This window comes from Myotis nattereri, assembly GCF_964212035.1.
Source record: "Myotis nattereri genome assembly, chromosome: 1".
In the NCBI taxonomy this organism is placed as follows: domain Eukaryota; kingdom Metazoa; phylum Chordata; class Mammalia; order Chiroptera; family Vespertilionidae; genus Myotis; species Myotis nattereri.
Window position 1 is genome coordinate 146,877,310 of NC_138075.1, and position 13,844 is coordinate 146,891,153.

At 39.7% G+C, this 13,844-nt stretch overlaps 1 protein-coding gene across 1 annotated transcript in view; it reads right to left on the reverse strand.

Moving 5' to 3' along the window:
* Positions 1–272: 272 nt before the first annotated feature.
* COL25A1 (collagen type XXV alpha 1 chain) overlaps positions 273–13,844 on the reverse strand; it is a gene marked incomplete at its 5' end in the record, with an annotated part of 476,430 nt that continues 462,858 nt past the window's right edge. The window contains 4 exons of the mRNA XM_081107901.1: positions 273–2,251; positions 3,226–3,252; positions 4,709–4,762; positions 9,283–9,336. Coding sequence (XP_080964027.1) covers positions 2,165–2,251; positions 3,226–3,252; positions 4,709–4,762; positions 9,283–9,336 — 222 coding nt within the window. The 3' untranslated portion in view covers positions 273–2,164. The remainder of the gene's footprint in view (positions 2,252–3,225; positions 3,253–4,708; positions 4,763–9,282; positions 9,337–13,844) is intronic.

Below are 13,844 nucleotides of genomic sequence, written 5' to 3' on the forward strand. Positions count from 1 at the left end.
GGTGCGTTCTCAGGAGGCAGTGGACTCTTCTTCACGTGGGTGTGACTGACACCAGGTGTGTTAGGTCTTATTAATTTAGAATTCACTTCATTGTTTGGTAAATCAACTCATATTAATAATCAACCAAAAAGTGCTGCCATACAAATGTTGACTGAGGTTTTGGGAATAATTTCTCAGTAATATTTCTGTAAACTTCAAGCATTATGAAAAAGACACGATTTTTTTTTTTTAAATCCCCACCTGAGGAGATTTTTCCATTGATTTTTAGGGAGAGTGGAAGAGAGGGAAAGACAGAGAGAAATATCAATGAGAGAGAAACACACTGATTGGTTGCCTCCTGCATGTGCCCCTACCAGGGCTAGGTCGGGGAGGAGCCTGAAATGAGGTATGTGCCCCGGACCCTTCAGTCTGCAGGCTGACACTCTATCTACTGAGCCAAACCAGCTAGGGCACAGACATGACTGTATAAAGAACAATGTATCAGTGTTATTATTAATCAACATAGTTTTATAACACAAAACCATCTGTCCATGTGGGTATGAGCACATTAAAGGTTCCTGCTAATATTTATCTCCCATGTCAAAGAATGCTATACATAAAGTGTTCACATTTAGAATCTAATTTTCCTATAGATAAAACTTCGATACGTGGAATCTGAAACATGAAAACATTTTGTATGGGTGACTAACATTACTCTGAGGATTACATTTGTGGCTTAGTGTTTTCATAAGTTAAAATGCTGGTATTTTCTTCTTTGTTTAAAAGAGCATTAAAGTAAGTATCTTCATACTTTTGAGTAAGATTTTGCACTCATATTACCCACCAGGTAAATAGAAAATCAATAATCTTTAAAGCACACATACCTTGAGCTAAAATACCAGTACATTTATATTTTATAGTTAGAATTTGTAATTCAGAATAAAAGAATTATTTTTTTGCCTCAGTTTCCTTGCCTGTGAAATGGGAACAAAATAGCACCAACTTAGGGGGTTGCTATGAGGATGAAAAGACTGTCACATGTGAAGCTTTTGGGAAAACACGTAAGTGCTCAGTACATGTAATCAGCGTGATGGCGGCGGTGGTGGTGCTTTTTACATAACTGCTCACATGGACTCTTACCAATGGGAAGCTACTCTAAGTCATACTTGAGGCCTGTAGAATCCAGAGCAGTCTCCACACCTCTCTTTCTTTGACAGCTCTCACTTGGCCTTGCTTTTCAAAAGCCATGAACTTCACTGTTAAAGAAAATTTCTAGGGTTTTGAAACAGTGTGTTGTTCAATAGATCAGGACAAGATTTAATCTTAGGAATATAACTGAACTGTGAAAGTGCAATTTACATTTGAATTGTAAACGCGCAATTAAAATTGAACTGTGAAAGTGCAACTTTGGCCACTTTAAGATTTTCACTCTTCTATTGGGGGGCTGAGTTTTTGTTTGCTTCCTTTGCTGTGTCCAGTGTAAAAAAATATTCTTCAAAGATCTAAGCAAAGGGGAGAGAAAGGGAAAACATGATTTTAAAAATCCATCATCTAAATTTTACTTTCAGACAGAAAACCCTTTTGCTTGATCTTGGCTCCTATGTACTCTGGAGCTGAGGGTCCTGAGATAGAACCTAAACTCAACCTCATAAAATACACCAACATCGTCACTTAAAAATATCTACAGCACCCAAAAGCTGCCTAATGGACTCACTGGGGTTTATCAGTCACACTGCTTGCCTTCTATGTGTCCAGTTAAAGAATCAAGCTACAGAACATATCTCCTGTCCCTTCCCTGGGAACGCTCCGAAGATAACTGAGGCTTTACTGGGTTAGGCGAGCTTGGCCAGAAAATCACTACGGATTTGTGCTATTTCAGTTTACGTTAATGTGTAATAAATTTGTTGTTGTTGTTTTTTCACTTTCAAGAATCCCTGCACATTACATCTTTCAACACACTGGTGTCAGGTAGTTGAAAAATAGTAGCCTGGCTATCTGGGGATTATAATGTTTTCTTCCATACTAGACAGTGCTCTTATTTCTAGTGGCGCAGCCTTCTTCCTTCCCCTGTGAAGAGCTGAGTTCTCAGGTCAGGCATCAGCGTGTTTTTGGAGCACAGGACGGAGCAGGGGTAGACGCAGGAAAGACCCGCATAGCGGAAGCAAAGCGGACAGCATGAGAGAGATCAGGCAGGCACATGCTGAAAGGCAGAGGTCACCTTTTCTCCCTTTTCTCCTAGATCACCCTTCTCGCCTCGTGGACCAGGGAAGCCCTAGAGGACAAAAAGCAAACCAGAGAGATCTACTGATGTAACTGTGGCAAAATCAAACTGAAAAAATACATTTAAAATTGCATGTTTCTGAAACAGATATACAGGGAAAAGGCATGCCAACAATCTCAAAACTTTCTCAGAGAAAGTAGCACTTAGGAATATTAGTTTACTACTAACACGTCAATGATCTACATACTATAGGTTTCTTGCCTTTTCTCCCAGGAAATGTGCAGTGGAGAGAATATCAGGATCCTCGACTGAACCCTGGGGAGCTCACTGCTCTGTGTGGCCCTGTGCAGATCACGTACCTCAGCATGTTAGTCCTTTGACTCTAAAATGGGGTTAATGATATCTACTACACAACTGTTGGTGTGAGCATTAAGTGCGACGAAATAAAGTACCAGAATTCTGTCTGCACATACAAGCTGCTCAATAACTGAACAGTAACAAGCTGAACAGTAACTACGATTGCTTTTGCTATTGTTGTTATTCACCTAATACAGGATGAACAGTGCTCATTTCAAGAGGCATTTACTTTTGAGATCCTTTATATTTATAGAATTGTAAGACAAATAGGGACTTTCAGCTAAAAAATATGGCATAAGAGCTTTGAGAATAGATATACTACACCGTTACCTAAGGGTAGCATGTGAAAGATACTTGGATTTTATGCATATTTTAAAATAAGTGGTTCAAATACAAATGTTGAGAGTGTCCCTAATTTGGGAAAGTATTTTAAAGTGGCACTATCAACTATCAACTATTAATTTTATATCAGATAATTACTTTTCCCCTTTATGTTTACCTTATGCAAACACTCATGGTGTCGTTTAGGTGGCTGTTTACATGCATAGCAATTTTTGTTGTGTGCATATCTATGTGTACAGAAACAATAAGAAGTATTCTTGCTGTTACTGATGGAGACCATCAGCATCTATTATCGCAGGAAGATGTTCATTGCATGTATTACTTACATCAAGACCAGGCTCTCCATCTTTCCCCTGCCAAAGAACCACAGTAGCTATATTAGTGTTCCCAGGTTTCATGAATAGGCTACCGTTTTCGTTAAGGCTGCCTGGACATGCAACACTGCTATCAGAACTACTTCACAGATGTGAAAAAGATCCCCTACTGATTAGTATTACACTTTTTTTTCCCACTAAATCAAGTGAAATGACTGTTAATGTTGCTGTTACGAGTCATGAAAATGTTTTCTTATATATCAGGTTAAATAGTTTGCTTTTTTTGCTGAAGTTGAATGCTTGGTATCCAAGTTATCAATTCAGGAGTTAAGTTGAAAGCAAAAACCATTTAGCTGATTTAAAAACACACCAGTGCTCATAAAGGAGGCAAATCAACGCTGCTTTAATTCTTTGAGTAGTTAGCTCAGACATGAGTAAAAAATGTGGAAACTTTGTTGTTAAATATAGTTTGGATTTGGCTAGCGTGCACCTTGTCTATAAATACTGAGGGTGTGAAGGTCACACCTTAAAGCACCGTTTTTAAGTAAACTGTAAATGAATGATCCCCAAATATAAAAGGGGCCAGAAGGCTGTTGTGCGAGGAGGATAAACGCACGCCCACGGCGCAGATGCCCGGGGCAGGGCCTATTGTGTCTCACAATGGATCCACCCAGAGTTCCTAAGAGGTTGCTTTGATTCCGTCAACTGAAATCTATTTTAAAAATCAGCCTTCACCTTCAATCTATTTTAAAATCAGCCTCTCTTTCAGCATTGAAGCTACGATGGTTTTAGTTTATTATTTCAGTTCATAAAAACTGAAAGTCCAGGGTATGTGGACGTGCATAGGGGTTAAAAACCTCAATCCAAGCCTACAGTTCTATTGTAGTCCTTCCCTACCCCATGGGATCATTTGTGATGATCCCAAAGATAATGTCCTACAGCAAACCCGAGGCCTCAATTTGAAGTCTGTGTCATTGAGAATTTTTATCCACATCCTATGTTCCAGATCCCCTGTGATGACAGTAACAGAGGGATCAGAGACATCGAGTCATCATAATGTCAATTCGAGAAATGACGAATTAGCAAGAGTGGTTTTAGGAAGTAACGTATGAGAACAGATAAAATCTGCAGGAAGTTGTTTTAAATAAAGCTCCTACACCCACTTCTGGTACAGTGACCTTCCAAAGAAGTGCCAATCACGGGCGTCCAGTCAGATAGTAGGGGCAAGGCGTCACTGGACAGGGGGAGTCCCACCTTTAGGTGACTCTGATCCTCTCAGTCTTGTGACGTGTGAGGGCAGGTGTCTGTACGTGAGTGGGAGGATGACATGAATGTGACCTATCTCTGGAAGACATGGTGATACTGGACTTGTAGAGAATTAGTGGACTGTTCTTGCTCCTGTAATGTGATTAGTTGGTCCCACAAGGGCAGGGTTAAGTGGCAGGTGGTCTGTGCATGCTGAAGGTGCAGACCGCACACCAGACAGAGGACTCACGGGCAGGCCGTAGGGCCCTCTGGGTCCGGGCTCTCCCACAGCTCCTTTTTCACCCTAAAAAGGTAGAAAGTTCAAATCAGACACAAACACCAATATTCACACCTGTGCCCGAATGGCCTGTGTGTAAAGCTCCTGTTTGAATTATCATTCTATCAAAATACCAAAGATTCAGGCTCTTCCAGAATTTCTGTCAATGATACAGTAAAAGTAATCTACATAGATGATTTTCTTAAATCACCTTAGAAAGAGCATAAGACTTCCACTGCCCAATTGTGCAAAAGGACCAGCGTGTCTAGGATGCTGTATTCGGTTTTCTTGGGCGTTAATGTGAAACATTTATTTGTTACTAATTATTTTAAGTTACTACTTATTTATTATTGTTAATCCTCACCCAAGAATATTTTTTTCATTGATTTTTAGAGAGGAGGGGAGAGGGAGAAAGAGAGAATGTACGTGCAAGAGAGAGAGAGAGAGAGAGAGAGAGAGAGAGAGAGAGAGAGAGGAGACAGATTGATTGGTTGCTTCCCACTAGGCTGGGGATTGAAACTGCAACCCAGTTACATGCCCTTGACTGGGACTTGAACCCTTGACCCTTTGGTGTATGGGCTGGTGCTCTAACCACTGAGAAAAAACAGCCGAGGATTAAATGATAATCTTGAATGCTTATAAAGAATAAGTGTAATTGGAGGTGGTCCCATGAATAGGAAATAATTACAATGACAGAGAAAAAGATATTCTGCATTTCAAGTAAAAGACCCCTTCTGCCCCCATCTTCAAAATTAATGTGTTTGTCAGGATTTAGCATGAAAACTTCAGGAGTCACGATGATGTTTATGTGAGTGGTCAGACAGAAAATGTTACCTTCTTTTATCACACCTCTGAAGTTCAAAGGTTAGCAACTCTTTTTCATGAGTAAAGTGCCAAGTTCAGCTGCTCACTCTGAATGCAGATCCATGTATTTTGCTGTGTTTGTCTATACTCCAGATTCCCATTTGAGCAAATTTAAAGTCCCTGTTAACATTCTTCTTTAATCTAAACTTAGGGATTGGTGGAGCTAATTAGCATGGTCACCCAGAAACACATAAAGAATAGGGAGGCCACTGAAAATAAATATGATCAATGCTTTTGAACTTTTACTCAGTATTACTGAAAGCGCTGCATTTGCCTTCAGGAAAGTGGCAGGCTTTGAAATAAAACACATCTAAATTTGAATTCCAGTCCTGTCACGAACTATCTGTATGGCCTTAGGTAACTTTTTTTTTAAAAAAATCTTCACCCAAGGTTATGTTTTTCTTGATTTTAGAGAGAGAGGAAGAGAAAGAGAAACATCAATGAGAGAGAGAAATATCGATTGGTTGCCTCCCTGTAGGCACCCTGACCAGGGATCGAACCAAGAACTTAGGTCTGTGACCTGACCAGTAATTGAACCTGAAACCTTTTGGTGTAGACTACACTTCAACCAACTGAGCCACCCCCGTCAAGGCTTAGGTAATTTTCTTAACCTTCCTGTGCCTGAGTTTCATTGGCTATTAAATAGGAAAAATAATACATATTCAATAAGAATTTTTCTGATTATAAAATATGAAATTCACTATGTCCCATAAATAGTATCTATCATTATTATACAATTAGAGGTCTTATTTTTAATAAAAAAAAGGCTCGGCAACTCAAATTAATTCAAAATAAATTTATTTCATTTTGAGCTGGTATGTTATTTATGATTTCTAAAATGGTGGTGGTGGTGGTGTGGGTATGTGTAGTGGGAGGTAGGGGTTTAAAAGGAGGGTTCACATAACCTGGAGTAGATCTAGTTTAAAAAATTCAACAGATTAGAGTAGGTTTTGTTTGAAAAAGCTCCAAAGATTATTTTGATATACCTATTCCCTTCCTGCTCCTCTGATTGAGCACTTCCGCTTTATTTTGTTTTTAAAGTGAATATGCCATGGCTTATTTGAATTAAGCTGTCACTCAAACATTTGTGTGTGGAACTTTTTGTATAGAATTGGCCTCCCCAAATAATAGCTTTAAGCTAATAGCAATCCACTTCTCTCAGCAGTGACTGCTTCAGAAGTGGATAGGAGGTGTGGGGGAAGTCAGCTGGGATGCTATGGGGAGCGTTCCTCACTGCTAAGGAAAGAGGCGTGGGAGGGGAAGGTCTCTGTGTGTTCTCTGCCATGGCTCCTGGGGGGGAGGGGGGATGTCAGCACACGGGAACCTGCTTGCCAGTGGTCAGAAGACAAGGCCAGCAGGCGGAAAGGGCACAGAAGCAAAGCCGAGAGCCCTTCTTTGAACGTTTTGTTATATAAAACAGTAAATGTCTTCACTGTACTTTGAGTTGGGGGCTGCTATTTAGAGTCAAAAGCATCCTAATGGTCTCAGTTTGAAAACGTTCAGGAGTGAAATATCAACACAGGGATTGGAATGTGCAACTTCTTCTCCTGGATTAAATAATAATAATAATAAAAAAGACGTGCACCTCTCCAATTTAGCAACTTCTGCAGAGTTCCGAAGAAGTTACAAGGCCAGATGAAGAAATCAGCGGAAGGCAGGAACCTCGGCGAGCTTGACGAGCGGAATACTAAGGGTGCCAGTCACGCATCTGACAGTTTCTGAAAAACACTGTCAGATGTCTGGCTTCCGGTAGGCTGGTCTAATTTCATTCGGGCTCTCTCATTTGCATGTCTACACTAAGAAATTATTCTAGAATGGCCCCCTTTCCTGATTCCTCCCGCTTTAAAATTTGAAACTTCTTCACGACAGACAGTCCAGATGGCGCCTCAATCAATTAACACTGAGCATCACACTCCAGTTTAGCACTCTGGGTGAGGGGCACTTAGGGAGTACTGATATCGGACCCAGTTAAGATAGTTAACGTGCTGAGTAAATAAATACAAGTGTAACACTTTACACTGCACACCATTTGACTTCAACTATGCCTTCAGAAATTCTTAGAGATTTCATTTGCTCTCCTGGTTAATCCTGCCCCAGGGCCGAGACCTGATACTCTTGTGACACTGTGGAGCTATCGGAAGTAGCAGCTGATTTACCAAATGGTAAACCCTCTTGAGCCCCAGGGCCTCCTGCCAAAAGACTACTTGAGATTTGCTGCTCCATTTTTAGTACATGTACTGAATTTCTTGACACAGTGCTTGAGTGGGTCAGCAGTGGAGGCTCTTCGCTTTTAAATATTTTTAATTAAGAAGAGCTTCATAAGTCATTGGCTTGATCTTAGAAATAAGATCAAATAAAGGTAACTGCAGATTCAGATTATTTATGCCTTTAAGAGTCACTTCTTTCTAGAAGCATTCTTGGACAAAGCCAGCTTCCCTTATTGCTGTATGGACAGCCTGGGTTTATCTGTGTTCACTGTGGCCTCATTATCTGGTTATTTTTCTCAGGGGTCTTTTTTCCTCTGCAATTAGGCTGTAAGCTCTTCTAGATCAGGGAAAATAGCTGCTTCCTTTACAGTACTGAATAAATATATTTAGTGTATTAGTAAAAGATCATTAGATGAGGAGTTCATTATAATGGCATTTAATTCATTGGAGCAAAATAGACTTTACATAAAAAGGAGTGTGTTTCCATTTCATACTGAAAGTGCACTGTGTTTTATACATTGTAACATGTGATATTTATTGAATGAATTCAATTTATAGAACGTGGAATTGGGATGTACATCAAAGAAGTCACTATGTGGACAAATTATCCCAGATTGATGAAATGCTCTCTAGTTTTAAACGACCACAAATGAATTATTCCAACGTTTTGAAGCCCTCGCTATTAGGATACTTTCTTTTCATTCCATCCTGGATGGTGGGGGAACTGATGACACAATTCCACTCAGACACACAAACACTTCTAAGTGCTCCAAGGTGAGGAAAAGGAAAAGTGGGAGAAAAACAGAACGCGGGAGAGGAGTTCCAGACAGATGACCAGCTGCTGATGCGGCAGCACATTTTTGTGTGTCAGATATTTATCTTCCACTCTGACTTTTTTTTTTTTCTTCCCAAGGATATGGAAACATGGCCTAGCAATAGAGAGGTTAGTGAAAGGTTTTTGTTTTATAATGCACTGAAATTATTTCCGTATGGCTAAAGGAAGACAGTCTATTCTTTTTTTTGTTTGTTTTAAACAGCAGCATGTATAACTGTGTGGAAAAGAACATGTAGGTTTTGGTCATTTTCTTTAGAAAGTTATATCTTACTCTCAATGAAATAAAATAGCTTTCTATGAAAGATTATCAGCCAGAATATGCAGTCGTGGAAATGTTAGCCCTATTGACTTCTATTTACGGGGTTAAGGCTAAGTAAAAATATCTTCCTTACGGGTTCTGAGCTATTCATGTCAGCTATGCAAATGTATGCATTGTGTTCTATTAGGGCAGCCATATTCCATGTTATACTCTGTTGATCTCTCTCTCAGAGTGAAGACTCTGAATAGAACTTATGATCATATCTATTTTCATTTAAGAGTAGATGGCCCTTGGTTTCTTCTGGGAAGTTCAAGTAAAATGAAAAGGCCACACTTTAGTTTCTTATTCAGGTCACAGCTTAGTAACCTCAGGAGCAACTTACTCTTTCTCCTTTGGGACCTGCAGGGCCATGCGGTCCCATAGGGCCATCTGTACCCTAAAAAGAGATAAAAAATAAGACAATATGAGACATATCCCAGGGCTATACGAAAAGCAGTTATAATGTATCCAGGACTTTCCTGGGCGAATGACGCCCAAGAATGTCAGTAAGACAACTCATCTCCTTTCAAAGTGCTTTATACTGGATTCTTTCAGGCCAGTGGTTTTCAAGAATCTCATGCAAACGGGATGAGATATATAACTGCCTGTTTCCATGAAGGGCCCACACAAAAAGCTGTAGATCATATTTAATGACACATTTCCTTCCTGACTGAATGGAACATCTTCACTCTGCCTCCCCCATCTTAGAAAAACCCGCGGCTGTTTTTCCTTCACACCACCTCTTGTTCACATTCGTTCTCCACTCCCCACTGCCAGCCCTCCTCTCCTTGGCCACCCATGCTCCCAAGCCTTGTTTTCAGCTGCCTCAGAGGCTTGAACAGTTACACAAGTGAACAAAACTAAATGAGAACAGTGTTCAAACCAAACTTTCTTGAGCTCCATGCGGAGCGGCAGGGGGCTTCGAGGGAAGGAATTATTGCTGCAGGTCCTGCGGCAGTGGCGGAAGCCACTAGGCTTACAAGGCACAAACCAGGCAGCTGATGACTTAACGGCAAAACTGCCTTCTGGCCTCCTAGTTTAGGTTCAGGATTTCTGTGGCCCACGAGATAATATCTGAATGAATATGGGATCACTGAGGTCCAAGGAAAACAATGGCTGCCTGGAGAAGGTTTTTAGAACGAAAGAGCTAACATTTCTTTTGATTCTTTAAAATTGTAGCAAGGACTTCAAGTACGTTGGCTCATTTTCAGGAAGACTATGCTTAGATTTGCAAAGAATTTGTTATAAAATCTGCACATGGAACAATTCAGCACACGTTTTTTAGTGTTTTTATTTCTCTCCTACTGTTCTTGCTTATTCTCTTACAGCCTTGTGATCTGAAGTAACTCAGGGTTTTAAGTTCATTCTAATGTTGGTGAATTCTCACCATCTTAAACTGATCTTTTGCTGCCTGAACTCAAAGTTCATCTTCAGGAGACTTGTAAAGCCTGAGTCCCTGCGGCTGACATTTAAGAGATGGAGCTGTTAAGAGCCAAAGAAAAGAGACAACAACAGAAGACAGACAATTCATTTCGATGAACAAAGATTTGAAAGTTAGTCCGATGAAGAAGGTACATTTCTAATATGAACATAAACATAAAAGGAAAAGCAACTTAAAATAAATCCACATTATTTTAATCCCGTCAGAGGGCCTCTCTCCTGGAATTACAGGAAATGTCACTGGTTATGGAGAAATCTGCCAGGCTTCTGAGACAATGATGCCAATTAGACTGGCTATTCTTGTCACCTAGCAGGTAATCCAGACCTGAGCTCCCATTTCAGAAACATGTTCTGTAGTTAAGGCTGTACGTCCCACAGAGCTGCAGCCCATGCTCTGTCCACCTTCCCCTTTTCTGCCACTGTCTTTGTCCACCTTCTTGTTTTACCCCAATCCTAGGTACCCTCCTCTCCTAATGAGAACAGATGAGCCGAAAGGGTCTGTCCGAAGCACAGAATTCACAGCCACAAACGCGCTGGAGCAAGACGAGGAGGCACTGACTCACCCGGGCTCCTGGCTTTCCGTCTAAGCCAGATGCTCCCTGTGTGATTTGGTTGGTAGCAGGGTTGGTGGGTGTAACACGAATGACAAGAACAGAGATTAGTATGAGGTACCAGTGAACAAGTGTAACACTTCAAACAACATAATAGTCACAGGGTTCTGGGATGAATATCACATTGCTACAAATTGTTAGTTAAAAAAACAAAAAAACAAAACACAGGACAATAAACACCCCCATAGACGATGGCATTTTTATGACATTTCCATTTGGCAAATTCTTATTTAGAAATCAAGGTAATGAGGTTCGTGGAGTGGGCTTGAAAGTAGTTACAGTAACAGCCACAGGCTGCTAATATCCATAAGAAATTCATTTTCTAAAGATTGTACTATTCACAATATTTTTCTTAAATTCTGAAGAAAAAATAATGGCCGATCTCTTAAGAAAGGTCTCATGATAATAATCAATCAAGGATAGCATTTCAGAGGAGAAGAAAAGAACTCCAGTCTTGCTTGTTAAAATAGCCTTTATGAATGACAAATGCAGAACTTGAACGTGTCGAGATGACTCTGTGGCTTTTACATGAACAGTCATTGATTTCTGGGTTGTTCTTACTGTGTTCACATTAGTCACCACTAGAGGGACTTCTAGGAACAGGAAAAAGCCAGAAATAGCTCATGAGTCCAAACAAAAAATAACTGTCCCAAACAAAACTGTTCCTTGACTCACTTGAAGTAATCAAATAATCACTGCAGCAAAGTCTGGATGGGAAATGTTTTAAAAATCCAACCCAACGCATGCTTTTCTTCACCTTGGGCTCCAGTGAAAGATTAAAAGATGACATTTTCAATGCTTATTTCAAGAATAAGCACAATTTCTTCTTTGATATGGCATTTGTATCTCAAAACTCAAATATTTATTTATAGTCCTTTAAAAAATTGATTAGATGAAGAGGTATTTAGGAAAGACAATGCCTTAGCCCTATAAATTCTCTTGGCAAGATTGCAGAACTATTTTCCCATTTTATGCTTCAGATGTAATTAATAACACAATTTTTTATGTGTAAAATATGTGTATAAATTATTTCCTATTATCAATTTTATGTCATTTTAATCATGTAATTTATAATGTTCTTTATTGACTTTTGTTGGCATTCACTGAATAGACAGCATAGTAAAAGCTTGAAACTACAACCTCATAGTCAATAACCATTTAAAAAAAATATCTTTTTAGTTGTGGAAAGAAGACTGGCATGAGGTGCAGGAAAGGAAAAAATCCACTTTTTTCCTTAAAAATAAAAATCTCTAAACAATTGCAAAATACTTCTCCCATCCTATCCACTATTGCCACAATAATCTCTTAAGAGAGCATTTCCAAAACAAACAACATACAACATTTAGACCTCGATATGACTGATTAATGTGAGGAGCCACAGCACTGACCTCCTGCCATCAACAATGGCCAATTGCACACCTGCCACCAACAGAGGGCTACAGTTTGGGTATCAAAGGAGTAAAAAAATTGAAGGAGAATTTAAAACTGCACTAAATTATAAAAAAAAGTTTGGGAGAAATTAGGAGCACAGTACGTTTGTAAAGAGGAGGGTGATGGGAGGAGAATTGTCAGCTTTAACAGAGGAAGGCTGGCATGTATGTAATCGAAGGACAAAACAGTGATGGCATTGTGTGTATGGGGTCTTCCTCTTACAGAAGAGCAGACGTTGGGAAAGGAAATTGGGCTGGGCTCTGCACTAAGAAACGTAATGTGTTCTCCAATTACAGACAGCTCAACTATTAGTAGTTGCCAAGCAAACCAGAGTAGTTGCTTAAGGTAGAAAGAAAAGTCTGAGATTTGCACTGAAATGGAAAGTTTTCTTTACTTACTGGAAGACCAAGGGGTCCTCTGTCACCCTTTTGACCTGGTTCACCCTTCAATCCTTTAACACCATTTAACCCTGGTTCACCCTAAATGCAAAAGCAAATGCCAATTTTGGTTGCTATCACGGGCGTTTCAGCTATGAGAGAAGAGAGCCAGTCTCGGAAATGGTTGCAGATTCCAGTTTTAGGTAACAGCTGAGTCAGGCTAGATTTGTCTTGTATCAGTTCAAACTTAATTTCTAAAACATGACAAAATTAATAAACTGAAATGGACAAATGATATTCTAGGAAACAAAACACCCTAGAAAGTATGTTCTTTAGAATCAAAATATATATAACTGAGTTCCTGAAATTTTCAGTTGTATACCAAGGAACTTGGTGTTGTGCCCCATTGTTCTGACCAAGCAAATCAGAGACAACCAGTGGAGGATGCCGAAGGAGATTCAGTAATAAAAACCCCACTCTGCTGCAATGGAAAACTGGAATATGCAGGACAGTGTTATACACAGACATTTTAAGCCTTTAAGCATTTTGCCCAGGGGAATGAGCTAAAAATATAGCCGCTGATGTTTGAAGTGATGCCATTTAGTGAGTCCTCATTCACTGACATTGCCAAGTCAGGTCCCTACCTGGATTAATCAATAGAGTAGACAGCAAATAGCCAATCCCAGAAGAAAACATGAAGATCACAGAACTTACATGTACTAAGTTCATCTGCCCAATGTTTGAATGAGGAAGGTTTGAATTTAGTTTAGGGTTACATTACAAAAGCTACGGGAAGTGATAAATTTTGTTGACTCTGTGTTTTTTTGTTGTTTTGTTTGTTTGTTTGTTTGTTTTTTAATCTAAGAATACAGTACACCTATGTTCTATCAGCAGCAGCAGGGTGTTAGAAATAGAGTTTAACTGGTTCACTCTTTAACTTTTAAGCACAGACATTAACTTCATCAAGAAAATTTGAAAGCCTTGAAGATTATTTCAGTCTCAAAGCCCTATAGAGTCTTTCTGGGTGGGGGGTGAGGGAGGAGAGG